This window comes from Schistocerca cancellata, chromosome 6 (genome assembly GCF_023864275.1).
Source record: "Schistocerca cancellata isolate TAMUIC-IGC-003103 chromosome 6, iqSchCanc2.1, whole genome shotgun sequence".
Classification (NCBI taxonomy): domain Eukaryota; kingdom Metazoa; phylum Arthropoda; class Insecta; order Orthoptera; family Acrididae; genus Schistocerca; species Schistocerca cancellata.
In genome coordinates this window covers 576,154,294-576,180,303 of record NC_064631.1, presented here as the reverse complement: position 1 = coordinate 576,180,303, position 26,010 = coordinate 576,154,294, and the positions used below count along the sequence as shown (strand labels likewise).

Sequence of the window (26,010 nt, the reverse complement as noted above, 5' to 3'; positions counted from 1 at the left end):
TCATTAGACCACTAATGTTATTTTATTTCAACAAAATGAAACACATTTGGTGACAAATATACACATTTCCTTGGAGCTGCAAGACAGGTTTAAAATACCTTCACTGATTTCAGAAATAACCTCAGAAAAAAAGCAGACCTCTTGAAAGAAGTGTATAATGTAGGGAAGAATTGTGTAAAGCAACACTGTAGGTGACTGCCAAAAAAACCTTGATTCTACTATGTTTGTTATTGTCGGTTACTACCCACTGTGTTATATCTATTATTTTACAGGTATTGTGCGATTTTTCTTTCGAGAAATATATGAGTACATAGCATACAAACCACCAGCGACGGACAATTTTCTTCTACTTATCATCCATACCTTTTAACATACAAACTACTTTTGAAGTGCCAAAATGTATTAGAGCAAATAAGTATCCATAAAACACCACACTGTACAGCGTACTTGCGGTGAGACACTCACAATTTCTGAAATCTTATTACTCCTGGCATCTGGCCTGCTGAGGAGCACCGCAGTCCTGGGTCCATGGATAAACCATGAAAATCTGCTGCATTACCCCACACACAAACAGAACCAACCTGCAGACAGATCGGTGAGACCAGATCCAATGGGCAGGGCCTGCATATTAGTGGAAACCGAATAGCTTCTGATCGACTGACCTGATCCATTACAGATACTCGCAGAAACGGCCTCCGGTTTTGGCCAGTCATGGAAATCCATTTGTGTGGCCAGCTATTCACAAGCCATAGACACAATGTTGATGAAATTAGATCACAGTGATCAATTCATGCAACAGATAACTTATTCAAATACTCTGAGAATCAATTACAATGAGGATAGACAGCAATTAACCATAAAGATTACCATTGAGCTGCCAACAGGCATGTAGAAAAGACAATCACACACTCACAACTAAATTTTCAGCCATAACTTTTGTCAGAAAACACGCGCGCGTGCACCCACCCACCCACACAAAATCACTCGGACACAACTCAGGCACACATGACCGCCATCTCCAGCCCCTGTGTCCACACCCTCTGAGAATCAGACCCAAACAAACCACTCCTCGTGCCACCCTGCCTCTATCAGCAGCTGCTATATAGGCTAGTGGCAAGAAGTGGTGGTAGCACTGATTGCAAGGTGAGGGAGTGGTAGAAAGGAGAGAAGCAGTAGGAATGAGGAATGTACTCAGCTGCACCCAACCAGCGATGATGCGTGACATCTCAGTAAACAATCTATTTCACCTAGTTAGACAAAAACGAGATTTTTCCAGTTTCTTTTTTTCAAATTTCCCTGGTATTTTCCTGACGTGTCTGAAATTCCCTAATATCCCCTGATTTCCAGAATATGTGGAAACCCTGAAAACGCATTAGGGAGAGTAAAATCTCTAATTGTCTGTGTGACAACAGCTACAATTCTTGAGGAGGAGGGGGGGGGGGGGGGGGGGGTAGGATGTCGAACGGGCCGACTTGGAGCAGGAGAGGCATCTCAGGACATTTTAATTTCCAGTGTCTATACTTTTACAAATAAATTCATAAAACTTTGTCAGCATTACCAGGAAAGATTCAGGATTCACACTCATTGCACTGGAAGTTCGAAAATATAACAAAATAATTTTTTTTGCATGCGAAATGTCATCATTTTTTCACTTACTAATGGCTGCATTTGTTGCTATAGGTTCACTTTTCTTCATAAGTTGGAGAGATTCTTCGATGAATTTTGCACAGCATACATACCATACTTACAGGTGTATGAAACTCTACAATTTATTTAATTTATGAAAAAATGAATGAGCTGTTATATTTTAAACTTCATGATTAGAAAAAACACAAATTTTATAATTATTTACCTCAATTTTGACCACAGTTTTTAATAGATTTGGAAAATCCTAGAGTTTCATACACCTTTAAGTATGGTTCGTATGCTGTGCAAAATTCATCGTAGGATCTCTCTCAACTATGAAAAAAAGTGTACCTATAGCAACAAATGCTGCCATTAATAAGTGAAAAAAAAGATGAAATTTGACATGTAAAATATTTATTCCGTTATTATTTTCAAAGTTCCACTGCTAAGAGTGTGAATTCTGAATCCTTCCTGGTCATGCTGACAAAGTTTTATGAATTTATTTATAAAAGTACAGACAGTGGAAATTAAAATGTCCTGTGGTGCCTCTCCTGCTCCAAGTCAGCCCGTTTGACCTACCCCCCTTAAATGTACTGAATGGAGCTCGATTACTAAAAATGTTTACAAGCACCATTGTGCAGACACCATCTGATGCCACTACAGGGCAAAATAGATTTTTGAAACAGCAACTGTGATTACATAGGATAGGTATATGTTTGCTGGAATTTCCTGGAGAGCTAAAAAATACTGCTGGACAAAATGAAAGCACGTGTCTAAATTCTACTAGGTGGTGAAAATATGCATTACAGCTCCACTGGATGATGATTGTAGGGGTAGCCAGGGGTGGTGGGAAGGAAGCAAGAAGTTAGGTCACGTTTCAGCCTCTGGATAAACCATTTGTTGAGTAGGAGCAATTTCAGTGTACCCCCTTTGATATAAAACCTGGCCACCAGCACGCCACTGCAGAGGCTAAGTTCAAGACATTCACTTAAAGGACCAATACAACTGGCTGCCCTACAGAATTCTAAGTTCAGCCATCTGAACATTCTGGCAACACTGTAGGAGGCAGAATTGTCTGGAGGAAGTGTTGTCTTCTGCTCAATCTGTTGCAGTGCTGTATTTGCTCCTGGCCTACTGGTAAACACCACACAATGTAGACACACAGTTGCAAATTTGAGTGTATGCCTTCCTTTATTTTTTAAACTGCATTTTAGTTGTCTGCTAAAGGTATCAGTCTGATGGAATCTCAAAGATACTATGCTTCGCTTTCTAACCCACCAGTACTAGCAATAGCTTCTCGAAACATTTCCGTGAAAGAACATGGGGCTGTATCAAGATCAGAACAGTTCATGCTAACGAATTTCCTCACCCTATGGTGGCCACTGGCTATCTGACGCTAGCCACCATCTGACCAGCAGACCACAGCATAGCACATCTTTGACACATTTCTGCTCTCACATTGCCAAGCAAACAACCGTATTATTACACTTTGATTTTCTGCACAAAATAACTTTGATAAAATGAGTGAACACCAGGCAGCAGCACAACATACATAGATTCCTGAAAGTTCATTAATCAATGGTCTTTTCTTATTTGAAGTTCTAGTGTTTGTCTTTCAGTTACATACTGGATTTTGCATACCTGAATTTAATGAATGTTGTTTAGACAACAGAATCGCAAGTGGAAGAAGATTTAATACTTGTGATATGCTGTTTGCTTTAGGCTTAATAGTGGGATGAAGCCAGCAGAGGCAGCTCAAAAAAACTTGTGTATGGGGAGAATGCCAGCAGGCCAACACACTAGAAAAGTATTTTCTTGTTTGAAGAAGGATTTGTCTTGGCATCAATGATTTTCCTCATTCAGGAAGCCTCAGTAATATGAGAACTGTGATCATTAACACTTGTGCAACAGCTGCACTCAATAAGTAAGTTCAGGAATTGAGTGTAGGACTACAGTATTCTTTATTCAAAGCAAGAAAAATCAAAGTTGTGACTGTTACTGGCTTTTTTGTCTGATCATCAACAGTTGCTCATTGAGCATTCCTATGCAATATTATTACCGATGACAAGTTGTAATGCCTTTACATTAACTTCTTAAGAAGAAATTAATGGCTGAATCCCAACAAAAGTTATGTACTCGGAAGCAAGGGGAGATATAAAGTATTGGCAGTAATTAATAATGTACCTAAGCATCAAAAGACTGGGTTTCATGTTGTGAGAGAATATCTCATTGACGATTAGTTTCCCTCTTACATTTATTGTTATGTTCAATGAACAAATGGAAAAGCACCACTAAAATATGGGCTGTGTTAGTAACAAAAGATTACAAGTTACCACAATATCTCACAACGAAAGCCTATTTTAGTAGAACGCGAAGCATTTGTAACACGAGAATGCCTAAGTCGGCATAAATTGGTGCCCACTTCGGACTTGGGAAACAGTTCTGTGTTTGTGCTCTGTACTATGTCATGCTCAAGTAGTATGGAAGTATGGCATGTGTAGTACACACAAAGAAACCCATTCAGTAAATTTCTAAGTGCTGCAATCACAAATAAAATCATGTACTTATAAATATTAAGAATTATATTAGGAGAAGTAGAAAAAGCCGCTATCAATGGTATTGTAAGCTTTTCACCCTTACACTATGGGGTAATAGAGGTAGCGAGAAAACTTATGCTGGAGAATTGTTCATAAGATTTCCTTTTTCATTTTTGATCTGGCTGCTTGGTAGCTCTACCACAGAATTCATATGAAGCTGGCCTTCAGTGAGATTGGAACTGAGAGACAATGCAGCCTTCACATTACGCAGCAGACCCATTACCGTGGAGCTAGGGAATAGCAGTGGCATTTGTCTCCTAACTGCTTTATTGGTGGCTAGGACAGCTGTATCACAATGTGAAAGACGAGATTAATTGCAATTTCCATATGTAAAGATCTACCTAGATCTTAAAATCATAAATTGATAACCTGATGCCGCACCTTCATTCAGATTATTCAACAGAAATCACAAGAAAGTACCATGTGAATTTAACAGGATAACTGTGTTCTATCCAGGAAGCAACTACTTGATCACACAGTTGCTAAACAAATTCTCTGTTGTTGCCAAGTTTCAACTGTACTCCCAGCAGAAAGAATATGTATCCAAGCTGATGTGTTCCTGGAGCAGGCTCAGAAGTGAGTATAGTTTGCATTTCAGATGTGGCTGCCAAAGGGCCAGAATACCAAAAATATTAGCCCATGATTTTTATTCCCACTATCACATTTATTTTTGTTACACATACTGAAAACTGGAAAGCTCATTCAACAGACAGAATTAACATTCTTGGAGCATATCCAGTGGTTGTACTGTAAACATTACAGGTACAGAACATCTTTTTATAATTATAGCACTAGCCCCAAAGCATAGGAACGCAAATGAAAACATAAGAATGCAGCATGGAGTGCAAAATCTGAGCATCTGCAGAGATACTTCATAAGCTACAAACAACAAATTTCCCAATTGGGAAAGCCTAATGTACAAGGAAACCATGTAACGTAACCAAAAAAAAAGTGGGCTCAAAAGCCGTGATGATAATAAAACCAGCAGGTATGATTCCAGCTTCTGGTAACATGAAAGGAGAAACAGTTGTCATGACATAGACCAAGAAACACAAAATGTTAATAGTAATGTCTAGATTAAGTCGTCCTTCAGCAAAACTGTCATTCAGAAGAAAATATAGATGTAAATGCTGCTCTCAGTCTTACAATTTTCGGTTGCTCGATGTAATTATTACGTTGTTACATTGTCTGCACAAATAAATTGCATTTACACACAACATTTGGGAAGCCTAAGTTTCCAAATTACATGCCAGAATCATTGCATCATACACCAAAACATTAAATCACGTGCTGGACTGACTAAATGTATCATACACATGTCAACCATGCCATGTGAACAACCATGTCACATGATCACCACATACCATGACAAGAGAAATGCCACCAGGAATCAATAGCAACAGCAACTGATATCAAGCCGAACAGCCAATGACATTTTATAACAGTGCACTGTGCTAAGCTACAACTTCTTGTTGACACAGGTGCATCTCTCTTATCTTACCCTTCTCCTCATCTTCCACGGCGGAAAACCAATAGTAATTACCTGTATACTGCAGATGGACTTCCCATTAATACTTATGGCTACATAAGTAGATCTAAATTTCAAGATTCATTTTTGCTTGATGTGTTGTACAGAACTGTTGGAGCAGTCTTCTTACCTTTTTATAGTCTCCTCACAGACCTTCGCAATCAGTGCCAGCTTGATTCTAAAACACAGTTGTCCAGTCATGGGCACCTACATCACGCCAATCATGCTGGCATGAAAGCGTAGTCGTCATCTGCCGCCTACTACAACACTGGGAAGGGTCTTAATGGTACACCACACTGTCACTACACTGGAACTGTTAGTTCATGCATAGCCTCAATGTCTGCATCCAGAGAAACTAAAGACCACAAAGCAAGATTTCTATTTTATATTAGCACACGGGATTTGTCACGCTTCAAATAGTAAATGGGCATCTACACTCCACAGAGTTCCTAAAAAGAATAACAGGTAGCAGCCAAGTGGTGACTATTGTCAGCTGAAAGCAAGAACAATACCTTATTGTTATCCTGGGCTACATATTTAAGACTTTGTTATGCACATTCACGGTAAGACCGTTTTCTCCACAATAGACTTGTCAGTGCTTTTTACAATATATCAGTTTCAGTAAAATATGTACCCTAAACTGCTCTTTGTACTCTATTCAGGCTTTATGGATGAAGTAACTGGATATTTAGATTTTTGTTATGTCTACACTGACGACCTGCTTGTAATTCATCTAGCGAGTCAGAGCATCTAGCACACCTACATCAACTATCCACTATGCTACAAGAACATGGTTTAGTGATTAATCTGCAAAAAGTGTCTTCGGAGTGACAGAAGAATACCTTATCAATGCATAAGGGATACTTCCACCCCAAGACAGAGAGGGAGCTATTTCTCAGCTTCCCCAGGTCACTACAATATGAGACTTATTTTGTTTCTTCGGGTTGATCAATTTTTATGGACATTTTGCATCTGATCATCCATTGTTGGCAGCACCTCTCACTGAAATGTTAAAAGGTTCACCTAAAAAATGGAGACCCACTGCAATATACTGACAAAAGGAAAGAATCTTTGGCCAAAGTGAAAGCTGCTATTGCAGAGTTGGCATTGTTAGATCATACCCTTCATGATGCACCTCTCTCTGTTACAGTAGACGCATCAATAACTGCAACTGGAGCTGTGTTACAACAACATGCTCAACACGACTGGCAATCTCTAGCTTTCCTTAGCAAGAAATTATCGCCTTCAGAAGCAAATTGGTCAATCAAAAAGTTTAGGCACATGCATGAAGGCAGACATTATGTTCTCACAGACCATAAGTCATTAGAGTTCACTTTCCAGCAGAAGCTAGAAAATGCATCACTAGGCCAGTTACAACACATGGACTTCATTTTGCATTTTAATATGGACATTTGGCATGTTGATGGTGAGCAGAATGGACCAACAGCTGCAAGGCTCTGAGCACTATGGGACTTAACATCTATGGTCATCAGTCCCCTAGAACTACTTAAACCTAACTAACCTAAGGACAGCACACAACACCCAGCCATCACGAGGCAGAGAAAATCCCTGACCCCACCGGGAATCGAACCCGGGAACCCGGGCGTGGGAAGCGAGAACGCTACCGCACGACCACGAGATGCGGGTCAACAGCTGCAGTATCTCATATGACATCATTGTGAAGGAACTTGACTTTGTAGCACTTGCCAACATCCACGAAGGTGATAATGAATTGAAGGCATACCTTGAAGCATCGTCAGGTTTACAGCTTCAACGATCCAGATACTGAGCTCATATGCAGAACTATACTGTGACATATCAATGTGATCATTTATTACTACAGATTTTCACAAACAAGCAATTTCGTCTCTTCACAGCCTCTCACATCCAGGAGTAAGGACTACTGTAGAACTGGTGAAGAAGGCGTTTACCTGGACAAATATTGAGAATAATTTTAAGGCATTTGTTCACCAGTGCAATGCTTGTGAGTGCAGCTAAGCAACTTGGCAAGTAACAGCTCTGCTCAGTACCTTCAACCCATGAAGTCCATGCTTCAAACACGTCCAAATGACATTACTGGTCCTCTGCCGCTGTCACAAGGGTATCAATATTGCCTGACAGAAAATGACTGTTTCTCACAATGGCCTGACACGTATCTTATTAAAAGACAACAGCAGCAATTGTAGCCATGACTTTTTCCGCAGGTGGATCCCATGCTTTGACATTCCTCTCTTTGTCACTACAGATCAGGACAAGCAATCCAAGTCATATCTTTTTAAAGCTCTCTCAGCACTGCTTGGCATGAATCTGCAACTAATAGTCTTGTGGAACGGCTTCATCCCCAATTAAAGACTTCGCTCAGATGCCATGCCACCAAGCATTGGACTGACAGAATCCCTAGTGTTTCACTAGGTCTCTGGACAGCTGAGATGCTATCTATGTGCAGTTCTACAAGGACACCTGACACACCTATTTCTCCACCATCAGCACCCATGCTTTCAAGTGAACCTCACGTCTTAACATTTTTTGGATGCTGCGTCTATTTCAACCCCAAATATTGCTGACACTTGGGAGGCAGTGATTTACAGAGCGATGTAAATCATTTGCAAATATTTCATGTGAGCCATGTAAACTCTGATTCTCCACACTGGTCTGAGCAAAAGAAAATACAGATACAAATGTTCCTTCCTGTCTTACAATTTTCAGTTGCTCTCTGTAATAAATGTTGTATGCATAAGCAAATTTCATTTACACACAAGTCTATAAATAGTGAAAGAATGACAATTACCATCCACTCTTAATTATTTCAATATAACTGCTGCTGATGCTTGTTGGCAAAAGTGATAAGTGCTTTGCTGAAGAGCTTTCCAATTGGCAGTATGCTAAAGACAGTGAGAACCTCACATAACAATAGGTTCACAAAGCTGAGTTTGGTGTTTATTAACCATATAGTGCCTCACAGTCAGCACTAGTGTTATTAATTAAGCTCCTGATAGTCTCATACACATGATGCCTCTAGGCTACCACAATATTCATATGAGACCTACTGAAATGTTATGTGATGCCACAGATGGCCAGATCACTCTATAATTTGCAGAGTGTATCCATATACTGCTGATTCATGATGCCAAGCTATCACCACTTCATTTTAACAGTGGTCATCATTAGCTAGGTTATAGCATATATGTGAATCAGAATTCAGCACCTATAACTTCAAAAAATAACAATAGATACATTTCTAAACAGTGGTACAGCAAGCTAATCAACCAACTATAACATATAGAACCTGTGTAGGGATTGTCATTTCCATTTTACAGCAGGTGATAATATTTGTTATGGAACTATCTCCATAATTAATGTAATTACCAAAACAATGAGCTCTGCTGACATTCTTGTATCATTAGCAATTTGTGAATTGAGGACTATGTTCATTAAATCAGATAATTCAAACTGATGCCAAATACAAGAGATATTGTTATGAAATAAATTGTGGGTGTCTTTAGCAACTAGCAAACTAGCACTGGCAAACAGGGTATTCCTGTCCCAGTTTACTACCATCAAACATTGGCCTTAATTTGAGGAAGAATTTTCTGAGAATGTCTGGGTTGATAAGATAAGGAATGAAGAGGTTCTCCACAGAAACAGCAAGGAAAGGAATATATGGAAAATACTGACAACAAGAAGAAGGAACCAGGTGATAGGACACCTGTTAAGACTTTATGGAATGATTCCATGGTACTAAAAGAAGCTGTAGAGGATAAAATGACACAGTAACCTCTCAATTATCCACTTAGTTTTGCAGGATTCCCCCCCCCCCCCTTCCTTCTTCTCCTGCTGAAAATTTTCCATTACCTGGGAGTGGTAGCAGATAAGGGACAATCTTGGGTTACATGAGTGTAGCAAACAATGTGCTGCTCGAACACTGCAAGAGCTGGACTGAACTTTGTTTTTAAGTAGTGTTAAGGTCACATGAAAATATTGTTCTGCATTTGTTGCGAGTACTGAATTTTCATGTAAATTACGACAATTAAGATAGAATTTATTATAAACAATCGTTAATGACTTTAATTATGATACTGTTATTTTTGTTTTCCAACTGCCCTAATTCATTACCGTGTACTCAAATTGCAGATTATATGCAGAATTCGATTATCTGTGGTTTTCAAGTCCCCAATTACCATGGATTATCGACAGTTTACTGTACGTAAAAAAAACTTTATTTATGAAACGAAGTGCATGAAGAATCATTACACATGCGAAATTGGTACAAGAACAGGCAAGATAATGTGTGGATCAAACTGTGTTGAGCAGTATTATTTACACTAATAACTTATTTCATGAAAACCTGCAGATGCACTATCTTCAGCATTCTTCTGTAGCACCACATTTCGAAAGCTTCTATTCTTTTCTTGTCCAAACTATTTATCATCCATGTTTCACATCCATACCTGGATGGCTACACTCAATACAAATACTTTCAGAAACGACTTCCTGACACTTAAATTTATACTCGGTGTTAACAAATTTCTCTTCTTCAGAAATGCTTTCCTTGTCATTGCCAGTCTACATTTTGTATCCACTCTACTTCGACCATCATCAGTTATTTTGCTCCCCAAATAGCAAAACTCCTTTACTACTTTAAGTGTCTCATTTCCTAATCTAATTCCCTCAGCATCACCCGATTTAATTCGACTACATTCCAACAGCTGAAAGCAAGGGGAAACTACAGCCGTAATTTTTCCCGAGGGCATGCAGCATTATTGTATGATTAAATGATGATGGCGTCCTCTTGGGTCAAATATTCCGGAGGTAAAATAGTCCCCCAGTCGGATTTCCGGGCGGGGACTACTCAGGAGGAAGTCATTATCAGGAGAAAGAAAACTGGCATTCTACGGATCAGAACGTGGAATGTCAGATCCCTTAATAGGGCAGGTAAATTAGAAAATTTAAAAAGGGAAATGGATAGGTTAAAGTTAGATATAGTGGGAATTAGTGAAGTTTGGTGGCAGGAAGAACAAGACTTTTGGTCAGGTGAATACAGGGTTATAAATACAAAATCAAATAGGGGTAATGCACGAGTAGGTTTAATAATGAATAAAAAAATAGGAGTGCGGGTAAGCTACTACAAACAGCAAAGTGAACGCATTATTGTGGCCAAGATAGACACAAAGCCCAGGCCTACTACAGTAGTACAAGTTTATATACCAACTAGCTCTGCAGATGATGAAGAAATTGATGAAATGTATGATGAGATAAAAGAAATTATTCAGGTAGTGAAGGGAGACGAAAATTTAATAGTCATGGGTGACTGGAATTCGGTAGTAGGAAAAGGGAGAGAAGGAAACATAGTAGGTGAATATGGATTGGGGGGAATAAATGAAAGAGGAAGCCGCCTGGTAGAATTTTGCACAGAGCATAACTTAATCATAGCTAACACTTGGTTCAAGAATCATAAAAGAAGGTTGTATAAATGGAAGACTCCTGGAGATACTAAAAGGTATCAGATAGATTATATAATGGTAAAGCAGAGATTTAGGAATCTGGTTTTAAATTGTAAGACATTTCCAGGGGCAGATGTGGACTCTGACCACAATCTATTGGTTATGAGCTGTAGATTAAAACTGAAGAAACTACAAAAAGGTGCTAATTTAAGGAGATGGGACCTGAATAAACTGACTAAACCAGAGGTTGTAGAGAGTTTCAGGGAGAGCATAAGGGAACAATTGACAGGAATGGGGAAAAGAAATACAATAGAAGAAGAATGGGTAGCTCTGAGGGATGAAATAGTGAACGCAGCAGACGATCAAGTACGTAAAAAGACGAGGGCTAATAGAAATCCTTGGGTAACAGAAGAAATATTGAATTTGATTGATGAAAGGAGAAAATATAAAAATGCAGTAAATGAAGCAGGCAAAAAGGAATACAAACGTCTCAAAAATGAGATCGACTGGAAGTGCAAAATGGCTAAGCAGGGATGGCTAGAGGACAAATGTAAGGATGTAGAGGCTTATCTCACTAGGGGTAAGAGATACTGCCTACAGGAAATTTAAAGAGACCGTTGGAGAGAAGAGAACCACTTGTATGACTATCAAGAGCTCAGATGGAAACCCAGTTCTAAGCAAAGAAGGGAAAGCAGAAAGGTGGAAGGAGTATATAGAGGGTCTATACAGGGGCAATGTTCTAGAGTACAATATTATGGAAATGGAAGAGGAGGTAGATGAAGATGAAATGGGAGATATGATACTGTGTGAAGAGTTTGAGAGAGCACTGAAAGACCTGAGTCGAAACAAGGCCCCGGGAGTAGACAACATTCCATTAGAGCTACTGATCGCCTCGGGAGAGCCAGTCATGACAAAACTCTACCAACTGGTGAGCAAGATGCATGAGACAGGCGAAATACCCTCAGACTTCAAGAAGAATATAATAATTCCAATCCCAAAGAAAGCAGGTGTTGATAGATGTGAAAATTACTGAACTATCAGTTTAATAAGTCACAGCTGCAAAAATGCTAACGCAAATTCTTTACAGACAAATGGAAAAACTGGTAGAAGCCAACCTCGGCGAAGATCAGTTTGCATTCCGCAGAAATGTTGGAACACATGAGGCAATACTAACCTTAAGACTTATCTTAGAAGAAAGATTAAGAAAAGGCAAACCTACGTTTCTAGCATTTGTAGACTTAAAGAAAGCTTTTGACAATGCTAACTGGAATACTCTCTTTCAAATTCTGAAGGTGGCAGGGGTAAAATACGGGGAGTGAAAGGCTATTTACAATTTGTACAGAAACCAGATGGCAGTTATAAGAGTCCAGGGGCATGAAAGGGAAGCAGTGGTTGGGAAGGGAGTGAGACAGGGTCGTAGCCTGTCCCCGATGTTACTCGGTCTGTATATTGAGCAAGCAGTAAAGGAAACAAAAGAAAAATTCGGAGTAGGTATTAAAATCCATGGAGAAGAAATAAAAACTTTAAGGTTAGCCAATGACATTGTAATACTGTCAGAGACAGCAAAGGACTTGGAAGAGCAGTTGAATGGAATGGACAGTGTCTTGAAATGAGTGTATAAGATGAACATCAACAAAAGCAAAACGAGGATAATGGAATGTAGTCGAATTAAGTCGGTGATGCTGAGGGAATTAAATTAGGAAATGAGACACTTAAAAGTAGTAAAGGAGTTTTGCTATTTGGGGAGCAAAATACCTAACGATGGTCGAAGTAGAGAGGATATAAAATGTAGACTGGCAATGGCAAGGAAAGCATTTCTGAAGAAGAGAAATTTGTTAACATCGAGTATAGATTTAAGTGCCAGGAAGTAGTTTCTGAAAGTATTTGTATGGAGTGTAGCCATGTATAGAAGTGATACATGGATGATAAATAGTTTGGACAAGAAGAAAAAAGAAGCTTTCGAAATGTGGTACTACGTAAGAATGCTGAAGATTAGATGGGTAGATCACATAACTAATGAGGAGGTATTGAATAGAATTGGAGAGAAGAGGAGTTTGTGGCACAACTTGACAAGAAGAAGGGACCGGTTGGTAGGACATGTTCTGTGGCATCAAGGGATTCTGCGGCACCAAGGGATCACAAATTTAGCATTGGAGGGCAGTGTGGAGGGTAAAAATCATAGAGGGAGACCAAGAGACGAATACACTAAGCAGATTCAGAAGTATGTAGGTTGCAGTAAGTACTGGGAGATGAAGAAGCTTGCACAGGATAGAGTAGCATGGAGAGCTGCATCAAACCAGTCTCAGGACTGAAGACCACAACAACAACAACAACAAGAACAACAACAACATTCCATTATCCTCATTTTGCTTTTGTTGATGTTCATCTTATATCCTCCTTTCAAGACACTGTACATTCCGTTCAACTGCTCTTCCAAGTCCTTTGCTGTCTCTGACAGAATTACAATGTCATCAGTGAACCTCAAAGTTTTTATTTCTTCTCCATGGATTTTAATACCTACTCCAAATTGTTCTTTTGTTTCCTTTACTGCTTGCTCAATATACAGATTGAATAACATCGGGGAGATGCTACAACCCTGTCTCACTCCTTTCCCAACCACAGCTTTCCATTCATGTCCCTCAATTCTTATAACTGCCATCTGGTTTCTGTACAAATCGTAAACAGCCTTTCACTCCCTGTATTTTACCCCAGCCACCTTCAGAATTTGAGAGAGAGTATTCCAGTCAACATTGTCAAAAGCTTTCTCTAAGTCTACAAATGCTAGAAACGTAGGTTTGCCTTTAGTTAATCTGTTTTCTAAGATAAGTCGTAGGGTCAGTATTGCCTCATGTGTTCCAACATTTTTATGGAATCCAAACTGATCTTCCCCTGAGGTCGGCTTCTACCAGTTTTTCCATTCATCTGTAAAGAATCTGTGTTAGTATTTTGCAGCAGTTGCTTATTAAACTGATAGGTCGGTAATTTTCACATCTACCAACACCTGCTTTCTTTGGGATTGGAATTATTATATTCTTCTTGAAGTCTGGGGGTATTTCACCTGGCTCATACAACTTGCTCACCAGATGGTAGGGTTTTGTCAGGGCACCTCTCCCAAGGCTATCAGTAGTTCTACTGGAATGTTGTCTACGGTACTTCCGGGGCCTTGTTTCGACTCAGGTCTTTCAGTGCTCTGTCAAACTCTTCACGCAGTATCGTATTTCCCATTTCATCATCACCTACATCCTCTTTCATTTCCATAATATTGTCCTCAAGTACATCACCCTTGTATAGACCCTCTATATACACCTTCCACCTTTCTGCTTTCCCTTCTTTGTTTAGAACTGGGTTTCCATCTGAGCTCTTGATATTCATACAAGTGGTTTTCTTCTCTCCTAAGGTATCTTCAATTTTCTTGTAGGCAGTGTCTATCTTACCCCTAGTGAGATAAGCCTCTACATCCTTACATTTGTCCTCTAGCCATCCCTGCTTAGCCATTTTGCACTTCCTGTCAATCTCATTTTTGAGACGTTTGTATTCCTTTTTGCCTGTTTCATTTACTGCATGTTTATATTTTCTCCTTTCATCAATCAAATTCAATATTTCTTCTGTTACCCAAGGATTTCTATTAGCCCTCGTCTTTTTACCTACTTGATCCTCTGCTGCCTTCACTACTTCATCCCTCAGAGCTACCCATTCTTCTTCTACTGTATTTCTTTTCCCCATTCCTGTCAATTGTTCCCTTATGCTCTCCCTGAAACTATCTACAACCTCTGGTTTAGTCAGTTTATCCAGGTCCCATCTCCTTAAATTAGCACCTTTTTGCAGTTTCTTCAGTTTTAATCTACACTTCATAACCAATAGATTGTGGTCAGAGTCCACATCTGCCCCTGGAAATGTCTTACTATTTAAATCCTGGTTCTTAAATCTCTATCTTACCATTATATAATCTATCTGATACCTTCTAGTATCTCCCAGATTCTTCCATGTATACAACCTTCTTTTATGATTCTTGAACCACGTGTTAGCTATGATTAAGTTGTGCTCTATGCAAAATTCTACCAGGCGGCTTCCTCTTTCATTTCTCCCCTCCCCCCAATCCATATTCACCTACTACATTTCCTTCTCTCCCTTTTCCTACTACCGAATTCCAGTCACCCATGACTATTAAATTTTCGTCTCCCTTCACTACCTGAATAATTTCTTTTATCTCATCATATATTTCATCAATTTCTTCATCATCTGCAGAGCTAGTTGGCATATAAACTTGTACTACTGTAGTAGGCCTGGGCTTCGTGTCTATCTTGGCCACAATAATGCGTTCACTATGCTGTTTGTAGTAGCTTACCCGTACTCCCATTTTTTTTTTATTCATTATTAATTAAATGACTGGGTGTGGCGGTGAAATGACGGCTGGGTAGTGCTGGACTGGGAACAGGGAGATGGCTGGGTGGGTGAAGACAGTGACTAACGAAGGTTGAGGCCAGGAGGGTTACGGGAATGTAGGATGTATTGCAGGGAAATTTCTCACCTGCACAATTCAGAAAAGTTTGTGTTGGTGGGACGGATCCATATGGCACAGGCTGTGAAGCAGTCATTGAGATGAGGGATATCATGTTTGGCAGCGTTTTCAGCAACAGGGTGGTCCACTTGTTTCTTGACCACAGTTTGGCAGTGGCTGTTCATGCAGAGAAACAGCTTATTGGTTGTCATGCCTACATAGAATGCAGCACAGAGGTTGCAGCTTAGCTTGTAGATCACATGACTGGTTTAACAGGTAGCCCTCCCTTTGATGAGATAGGGGATGTTTGTGACTGGACTGGAGTAGGTAGTGGTGGTGGGAGGATGTATGGTATGGGTCTTGCATCTAGGTCTATTATGGGGGAATGAGCCATGAGGCAAGTGGTCGGGAGCTGGGACTGTGTAAGGATGGACAAGTATATTGTGTAGGTTCGGTGGACGCTGGAAAACCATGGTAGGAGGGGTGGGAAGGATAGTGGGCGGGACATTTCTCATTTCAGGACACGACGAGAGGTAATCGAAATCCTGGCGGAGAATGTAATTCAGTTTCTCCAGTCCCGGATGGTACTGAGTTACGAGGGGAATGCTCCTCTGTGGCCGGACTGTGAGGCGTTGGGAAACTGGAAAGATAAGGCACGGGAGATTTGTTTTAGTACAAGATGGGAAGATAATTAAGGTCAGTGAAGGCTTCAGTGAGACCCTCGGTATATCTTGAGAGGGTCACTGCAGATGCAACGACCACAGGTGGGTAGGCTGTACGGAAGGGACTTCTTGGTATGGAATGGGTGGCAGCTGTCTAAGTGGAGGTATTGCTGGTGGTTAGTAGGTTTGATATGGATGGAGGTACTGATATAGCCATCTCCGAGGTGAAGGTCAACATCTATGAAGGTGACTTGTTGGGTTGAGTAGGACCAGGTGAAGCAAATGGGGGAGAAGTTGTTGAGGTTCTGGAGGAATGTGAATAAGGTGCCCTCACCTTCAATCCAGATAGCAAAGATGTCATCAATGAATCTTAACCAGATGAGGGGTTTAGGATTACGAGTGTTTAGTAAGGATTCCTCTAGATGGCCCATGAATAGGTTAGCACAGGATGGTGCCAAGCAGGTGCCCATAGCCGTACGCCGGATTTGTTTGAATTTGATATTCACTGAAGAGGGATACCATCATATTTTGTAAATATTATAATAGTGCTGCAGAAAACTGTCAGTTTTACAGCAAAATAAAAACAAAGAGCATGCATGTATTTTGAACAATATAACACCTGAGGAGGAAGTGCATGTTATTAATTAAGCCCCTGAATTACATCTTGAGCATAAGTAATATATGACTAGACAGTGGTGGTGGTAGGAGGTTACATTATGTTATAGCGAGCAATCCTGATAGCTCACACTATGAGTTTCCAACAGAACAGATTCACTCAGAGAGAAAAGAAAAGAAACTTAAGTTTCTGTACAGAGCGCCATGCAATAAATGGGCAGGTCTTTACAATCTAAGAATTATTGATAAAGAGTTCCAGTGGTAAGAAACAGTAGTCTACATTATTATTTACCTTTGCTTTCTATGTACTTTATGCTTGTTTCAACAGGAATTTCTCTCGTCCTGTCTTTTGAAGCATGCTTCTGTTCTGTAACTACGTCGTTTGTTATTTCTTCAGCACTTTCTCCAGAAGAAAGTTTCTGCCTAAAGGCTCCCTAGAACACAAGAATGACATTACAGAGGTGTTTTACAAATTTAACAGCATATTGTCTTAAAACTTTCAATAGGTCAAGTGAAGCTCACGGCACCAACCATCTTTGACCTGTGACGTAATTGTTTTATGTGATATGGTGTATTCGAAGTGGTTCCAAGTTTGTACAGGATGCAGTGTCACTCTAAGTGTGGGATGTTTACGTTTCTAAATTATTTGAGCGATTCACTGGGCTGCATCAATACTCTTTGTAAGAATAATGGAAGCGCTCTGGAAATTTGTGAATTATTTAGATGAGGCAGTTTTGGGTTTCAAACTATTAGTGCAGTGTGTTGTTTACCATTGAATATTTATATTTTACATTTCTTTTTTGGTAGTTATGGATATGGCAACAAGGTTCATGAATAGGTCGCAACAAGCCACAATAAGAGATGATGCGTTGAACTTAATTCTTACAGCTGTTCTGTCATTCTATCCGGAGGAATTTCTGGTTTGAGAATTTTATGTTGGCCGTTCGACAGACTGTTCTGACTACATTATATTTGCTATCGCTTGTCAATAGGTCAGTATGTTGGATTGTGATTGGTAGGTATGTCAGAATTTGTTTTACTAATACTGATAAGGTTAGGTTTTCAATATTATGTAGGCCCACACAAGCGAGTTTTAGTGTCGTCATACTGTGGACCTCGTTTTAGCTCTAAAGGTCAAGTGAAATGATTTCAACACCAGATTTGTCAAGCTGTGTGTGGTTTTGCAGTCGTGAGGCTTTCCAGTACCAGTTTTTGAAGATATATATATATGGGTTCATGGTATCATGAACTTACTTTATGAGTCATGTAGGTCAAGTGAAATTTCTAATACCAGTTTTTCCCCCTTGATTTTTGCTTAAGTTATGTCTTCGTTTATATTTATTTAAAACATCGAAAGTAAACAGTGCTGCACAGACATGTGGCAAACCAAAGGGTAAATTGAAAGACAAAGAAACCATTTGGTGCAATGATAGAGTGAAAGACACAGTTTAAAAAATGTAATATGGCAAAGAAAAACATGGAGTTTGAAAAAAGAAATCAGAAGCAGGAGCTGGTGCCAAAAGGTGAACACAAGGTGACTACTCTGGAGACGGAATACTGGCAAAAGAAACTCTAAGCAAAGAGGATTGTGGAAGAAGGAAAGGAGAAGAGTTGGGAAATATTCACTCAGAAACTAGAGCAGGATAGCAAAGGGAATCAAAAAGGCTATATGGGTTATTGAAAAGTAAAAGATATGATAGAGAAGACATAAAAGCGATTGAAACAGAGGATGGGGATATTATCAGGGACGCGGAAGGTGTCAGAGAAGAGATGAAGAACTATTTTGAAATCTTACTGAATGGGGGAGGTGCACAAGAAAGTGACACCGAAGTCATTGAGAATCAGAGGAGCAGAATCCAGTTTCATGGTTAGAAACTAAGAATTCTCTGAAACAGTTGAAAAGTGGGAAGGCGGCTGGAGTAGATGAGCTGATAGCAGTTATGATAAAAGCCATAGGAATCCATGGAATACAATGGTTACACGGGGGGCTGGGAGTGATTTGGAAAAAGTGCTGGATGAATGGAAAAAAGGTATTATAAAACCATTGTTCAAGAAAAGCAGAAGAAAAATGCATCAACTACCGAGGAATCACACTGCCTAAAGATAATGGAAAATGTTATAGAAAAAAGATTGAGAAAATTCTAAACCACCAATTAGAGGAACAACAGCATGGGTTCATAAGTAATAGGGGAACAACAGATTTCATTTTCTCCATCCGTCAGTTAATGGAATAGTACTGGGAAAAAGGAAAGGACTTGATAGTAGTATTTGTGGACTTGGAAAAAGCATACAACAGTGTATCATGGGATAAAATACGGAAAAGCTTGAGAAAACATAATATTCCTGATTCATTAATTAAAAAAATCCAGATGCTGTATGATGGTTGCGAGAGCAGTGTACAAGTAGGAGGTGGAAGATCAAAATGGTTTAATACAAAAAGTGGTGTTCAACAAGGCAGTTCACTCTCCCCTTTACTCTTCATTACACTTGTGGTCAGAATCGTGAAAGAAATCAATGATTTTGTTTTTGCTGATGACATCGCCATTTGGGGAGATACGGAAATGGAGGTTCAGAGGAGACTAGATTACTGAAACACAAAATTTAAAAAATTCAGGTTAACTGTGAGTACAAATATGACAGCGGCAATGAAAATGAGCACGGCACCCACACCTTGTAACATCATACTGGAGGGGGAGAAGGTTGAATGTGTGAAAAGCTTCAATTATCTGGGTAGCATCATATCACGCGATGGGAGTTCCAAACTAGAAGTCTTAAACAGAATAACAAAAGGATCTAGCTTCTTCCTCCAAGTATGAAATCTAATCTGGTACAAGGAAGTCCCTCAGAGAGCCAAACAGACCATGTATAAAACTTATCTCCTGCCAATCATGATGTACAGTCTAGAGGCCGTGTCATCAATAAGAGAGTCAAATACAAGCACGTGAAATGAAGTTCCTTAGGTCAGCTCTACAAAAAACTAGGGAGGTAAGGAGAAACCTGCATGTGACATTGACTACAGAGGAGAGGGTGGGTGCTTTGTGATTGAAGTGGTTTGGTCATGTGAAGTGAATGCACCTGACTAACTCGACGTCAGTGTTTGGAGATGGAGGTACCAGGAAGAAGCCTAGTTTGATGGCCTAGAAAGATATGGACAGACCAAGTTAAGGAAGATCTGAAGAGAGGAGTAACATGGGATGTAGTGGAGAGGGAAAAGCTATACCAGGACAGAAACCAATGGAGGCATCTTGTTCACCTAGTTCCTAGCCGGCTCGTTGGAAGGAAATCCCAATGATGATGGTTATGTCTTCATTATTAGGAGCATTGTATATTTAGTTTGCCCCTGCCCAAAACCCCCTATTCCAAAAGACTGTTCTGTTAATTTCATGTTACTTCTGCAATTAGACACTTTTTGTATTACCGTGTGTTCATGTGTGTAATGTGTGATGGCATGGTTGCTACTGTGTAAGCTTGAAAAAGGTATGTCTGCCTTCTCGATGACATCATGGGTCAAAGGCAATGGGTGGCATCGCAATCTTAGTAAGCTTCCTTCAATGAATGCAAACTGCAACTCATACCACACACACAAAAATAGGCAAATTGTTATTATTGCTCAATTTGTAACACTGAAAGAATGTCTGTAGCACTTCATAACTTTTCCTCAGTGGCAGCGAGTTAAACAAGGCAGTGTGACCATAAAAACTTTGTAAGTTTACCATTCACATGAGTATTTAGAGAAGTTGTATCTGCAAATATATCTTTAAAGGCTTGCAAAGCGATTACAACTGCACACAGATGCTTCCAGAACAGTAATACTTTTTGAATTCAGATTGACGGATACGTAATTAAACAGCTAAACTGTAGAAATCACCAAAGTTACAACTTTATGATTCTCTGAGTACCCTTTGACAGACAACAGCAGACTAACCTATGCAGTTTGGCTGGGGATGTCTTTCTTCATTAATGCTCTTTCCTTGGTTGAAGTTCTGTGTGTCATGTTTCCATACATATCACAAGCATGTAATACAGAAACAAAGTGTTAGCCTTCCTCTTCCACAAAGAGAAGGTGAGATTGTGCACCTAGAACTTGATGGAGCTCAGCTCGTCCTTAACTAGGTCACTAGAATACCATGTTTTAATTATATGCAATTCCCTGGATCACATGTTCTGCAATCATTCATAAACCAAATCTATCAACCCTATTTTCAAAAACTGTCCTAATGATCCACTTACACATCTCAAGTTCACTGAGTGGGTCAAGAATTACAGAAACATTTTAATTGTTCTCTCAGTGTTGGAGCCAAAACGCCATCTATCAATTCTCTAATTCCCAACAAAGTTGGAGGAACTCACCATTCTCAAAATTAAAAAAAAAAAAAATGTTAATCTGTCTGGTATGCATGGAGAGATGAACACTATTGAAATTCCAACTGTTTCCCTTGCCAATCACACTGTAGCAAAAGAACGTTTCTGGCTGAAAATTTAACTCGAGCAAAATGAATAACTGAAGCCTTCTATAGGCTACCACTTCAACAAAATATCAAACCGTCACATTTCAATCTAAATAGGGTATCAAGCTACTCTACTTCACTAAGCTCACATTTCAAATTTGTCGACTTTGCCAACTCTGAATCAAACTGTCACCTTTCAACCTAACCTATACCTTGGACCACACTACATATCAGTGTCATTACATCCTTCATTCCAAACAAAAAAACAAACACAAAATACATTATCAGCGTTACGTACTCCTAACGTTTATAGATGTATGAGGTAATATAGCACATCATTAAGTACATCATGGTGCGAAGTCGACAATTCATTAAATTCAGAACGTGTTGCTGATGTAAACATAAGTACGAAACTGGCCTAAGTTGTTCTTGCCAAGAATCAGGCAAATATCATCTTGTCACTAACTCACAATTCCAAATAATAAAGAAAGGAAGCTTATGTTTAGTATCCCATCGACGGCGTGAATATTCGAGGCCGAGCCAAGCTCAGATTTGGCAGCTTAGCTAAGAATACCGCCGCGTTGTTCCAACACTACACCTCGAATGGATAAAAAAACGTAGCTCTTTGAAACACCTCTGTCACACAACAGGAATTCGTCAAGAAGTAACAAACGCTGGAGAACTGTGAAAAAGATCCATTTTGTTTCACGGGAGATATAGAATCTAGTACTCGGCCTCATCCAAACACTATGCACTTCTTTGACATTGGCGACGATCCTCACTGCAACGTTTAACTTACTTATGGTTAGAAACACGTTCACTAACAAAAACACGACATCTGTCAATTACCTGTAAAGATACACCTCTTTTACAAAGCTGAAGTGACTCATACACACCACTATATCTCACAACTCTACTCAGGAACATTTTCCTACAAAGAACTTCACGAACAAACTAGTGAACTACGGAAACCTTCCGACGAAAAGATATATCTACTCTATTTTCAACAATTACGAGCAATGAATCGACGTCACCAGGGTGCGCGATCTATCGATAAATCGCAGCGAGAACAGAAATGACGTGCTAGTCTAGTTGACCAAAAGGACATTCCATTCCAACGATAAGTTTAAATGTAAGGCCAGTATTGCCGGTATTGCACTAACAAATTTCTTTGTCAAATATCTTTGTCCCATATCTTTGTCAAAGATACGAGGGTTGGTTTTTAAGTAAGGGCCCGTTCGCGCGTATAGTCCCGTTGTTCGCGCGGACGCCGCAACAAGCCACCGCGCCACTTGCCGGCATACTTCCCGTTCACACTGATGGCAAGTTGCAGCTCTGTAGCTGACGTGTACGCATCGCTGTTCTACTTTATAATGTTTACGATTATTGAATCGCCCGCCGCGTGTGAGATACAGTCAGTGATACGTTTTTTGACCGCGAGAAGCCTATCAGCTGCAGAAATTCATCGTCAGTTAACAGAAGTTTATGCAATGAGTGAAGGTAAAGTGCGTCAATAGGTTAGAGAGTTAAAAATGGCCATCAAAAGTCCATGACGAAGAACGCTCAAGCCGGCCCTCTGTGATCACTGATCATTTGGTGGCTGCAGTCGAAACAAAGATTCGTGAGGACAGAAGATTCACAATTCCCACTCTTTCTTTGGAATTTCCACAAGTTTCAAGATCGGTTTTGTACAAAATTGTGTCTGAAAACCTAAACTTTAAGAAACTGTGTTCTCGGTGGGTACCCAGACTCCTCACAGAGGACCACAAAGGGAAGAGATTTGCCACTTCATTGGACTTTTTGATTCGTTACAAGGAAGAAGGGGATGACATGTTGAGTCAAATTGTCACTGGAGATGAAACATGGGTATCTCATATCACTCCCGAAAGCAAGCGACAATCGATGGAATGGCGACACACAACCTCACCCATCAAGGTCAAAGCCAAACAGACGCTGTCAAAGCGCAAGATTATGGCAACTGTGTTTTGGGACCGGCGCGGTATTTTGCTAGTGGACTTTATGCCACGAGGAACGACAATCAACTCAGATGGCTACTGTGCAACTCTAAAGAAGCTCCGCAGAGCAATTCAAAACAAAAGGCGCGGCATGCTGACAAAAGGAGTTTTGCTCCTGCACGATAACGCTAGGCCTCACACCTCTCAAAAGACTCGGGGTTTGATTGATTCTTTTGGCTGGGAAGTTTTGGACCATGTACCATACAGCCCCGACCTTGCTCCTAGCGATTTTCACCTTTTCCAGTACCTGAAACACCATCTTGGCGGGCAGTGCTTCAATGACGACGATGAAGTGAAAGCGGCCGTGAACTCTTGGCTGTCGGAGCAGGCGGCCGAATTCTTTGAAGAGGGAATTAAAAACTTAGTTGTATGGTATGACAAGTGCTTAAATAAACAAGGCAACTATGTAGAGAAATAGGTAAAAGTGTGTAGAATCAAAAAAATAAAAGTTTTTTACAAAAGTATTTGTATGTTTTTTTTAAAATAAAAACGGCCCTTACTTAAAAAACAACCCTCGTATTTGATGGTGCAATAGGGAACTTTGTCAAATGTCGTCCAATATTTGATCAAATCTAGGGCCTCGCTGTAGATTTGATCAAAGAAGTCGCTTGTCTTCTGTTCACTGCAATGTGCCATAATACCACATGGAGCGCTAGCATCGCTGCATTCTGTCGTCTGAAGTGATTTTATAAACATTGCCGGTAAATACAATTGGTGTGTGCCGACAACTACAAAATTAATAGGGATGTATGAAGCTGATGAGGCGCTTTACAATGTGAGGAACGCTGAATACAAAAATAGATTACGAAGATTGGAGAGCTGACCTAACCTAACCCTTTCCTGTAGCAATGAATCGGAGTTTTACAGTGAGCCCATCTTCTGCAGATCTAGCAGTTCTTAAGTGAATATTGTGCTTTGTGATATGAGGATACACTTCATTGAGCACATACAGAAATGTATGCTCATCCATTCTTAAGTAATTGATGACGTCCTCCACTATAAGCTCACATAACAAGTTTTGTTGAATGCTTTTATCGTGATGTCGTAAAACCCACGGCTTCACCCAGGTATGTTTCCTTTTTCCCCCGCTTCTCTTCCACAAGTGCACACAGTTCAATTGTTGTACTTGCAACTGCTGCGGTTAATAACAAGTTGTTGTTGTCAGCCATCTTGAACTTTGACGAAAAATAATAAATATGATGACAGTGTAATACCCCTTCTAGCGCTACGTCAAAGATCTTTGTCAAATATATTTGACGGAATATTTGATCACATCTGGATGTGGTAACTTCTGTGTACTACATCACTTCCCGTGTTTCGCTGTCGCTAGAGTCCTGTGTGAGAAATGCAATTGTGAAGAGTTCCCTAACGAGGTTTTAATACCATTCCGCCTCCTTCCATCAAAAACTGTGGCGGGTAGGATACATTTTGCAAGTAATGAAAGAATTGGTGCACATTTTTTTTTTTATCGAATTCATGCGTCTTTCGCGGATAATTCTAAATAAATCAGAGTTCTTCCCAATTTTTCTTTTTCTCGATTTCAGTGCCACCTGTCAATGTTTTAAAAATGTTTCAGACAAAACTTGATTACTTTTTTTATGGACAATCTGCAATAAAAAGTGGGGTTTTCCATTTAAGATTTAAAAGGTCACTACATGTGACCTCCAATCCAAGGGGGTTGGAGGTCACATGTAGTATCATTTAATGTTCCCCTTTGAGCTTACGAACTTGCCTCCCCACTATTTTTACCCCATGTATAGTTTTCGAGATAATCTCATCCAAAACTTCAGATGGATCACCCTGTATGATATGCAAATATTTTAATATGTTACTCTGCAAGTAAAACTAAGAAAAAATCTCATATAAACATAGGTCTGCAAATGTTGAGTTACGGCTAGTAAAAGATTTTGCCAGAGATTTAACAAATTCGCTAATATAAAGCCATCGCCAAACTATACATGGTTAAAGTAAAGCACGATTTCCATTTATTTTGTTGTTATTGGTCTGGTGAATCTAATAAAACATGTGCCATGTATCTGCAGTAGTTTTCCGGAACATTCAGACAAGCTAAAATTATTATACAAGTAAATTTGTTTAGTTTCCATTAAGAATGCAGAGACGTTTCTGTCATTGTTGGCAACAGTTACTGAGTTGTTTCAGTCGTTTCCTAACCTTGGAACGAGTTAGTTTTCTGTATTGTTCAGTGAAAGAACATAATAACAACAGTGTATTTAAGTGAAACCACAAAGCAACTGCTGTAGTTTGTAGATATTTTATGAAATAGGGATGCCTTTCAAATTTACAAGGGATGAATATGGCGATATGGTGTTTATTTATGGCAAATGTGATGCTAACGCTATAGCTGAAGTTCACAACTATTGCATATGTTATCCAACTCGGAGGATTCCAAATGTACAAACCATTAGTGGAGTATTTCGAATGTTACGGGAGAGAGGTTCTCTACCTAGCGTTCATAATCAATAAAAACTACAGCAGATACACGTCTGGGATATGTTTTATTAGATTCACGACATCAATAATAACACAATGTATGGAAATCGTGCTTTACTTTAACCTCCT

At 39.7% G+C, this 26,010-nt stretch overlaps 1 protein-coding gene across 1 annotated transcript in view; it reads right to left on the bottom strand.

Moving 5' to 3' along the window:
• The window catches only part of LOC126190859 (28S ribosomal protein S18b, mitochondrial), a 48,505-nt gene extending 26,107 nt beyond the window's left edge, over window positions 1-22,398 (bottom strand). The window contains exons 1-2 of the mRNA XM_049931453.1: window positions 22,265-22,398; window positions 17,260-17,401 (exon numbers count right to left, since the gene is read on the bottom strand). Of these exons, the coding sequence (XP_049787410.1) occupies window positions 17,260-17,401; window positions 22,265-22,342 (220 nt within the window). The 5' untranslated portion in view covers window positions 22,343-22,398. The remainder of the gene's footprint in view (window positions 1-17,259; window positions 17,402-22,264) is intronic.
• Between the last annotated feature and the right edge of the window lie 3,612 nt (window positions 22,399-26,010).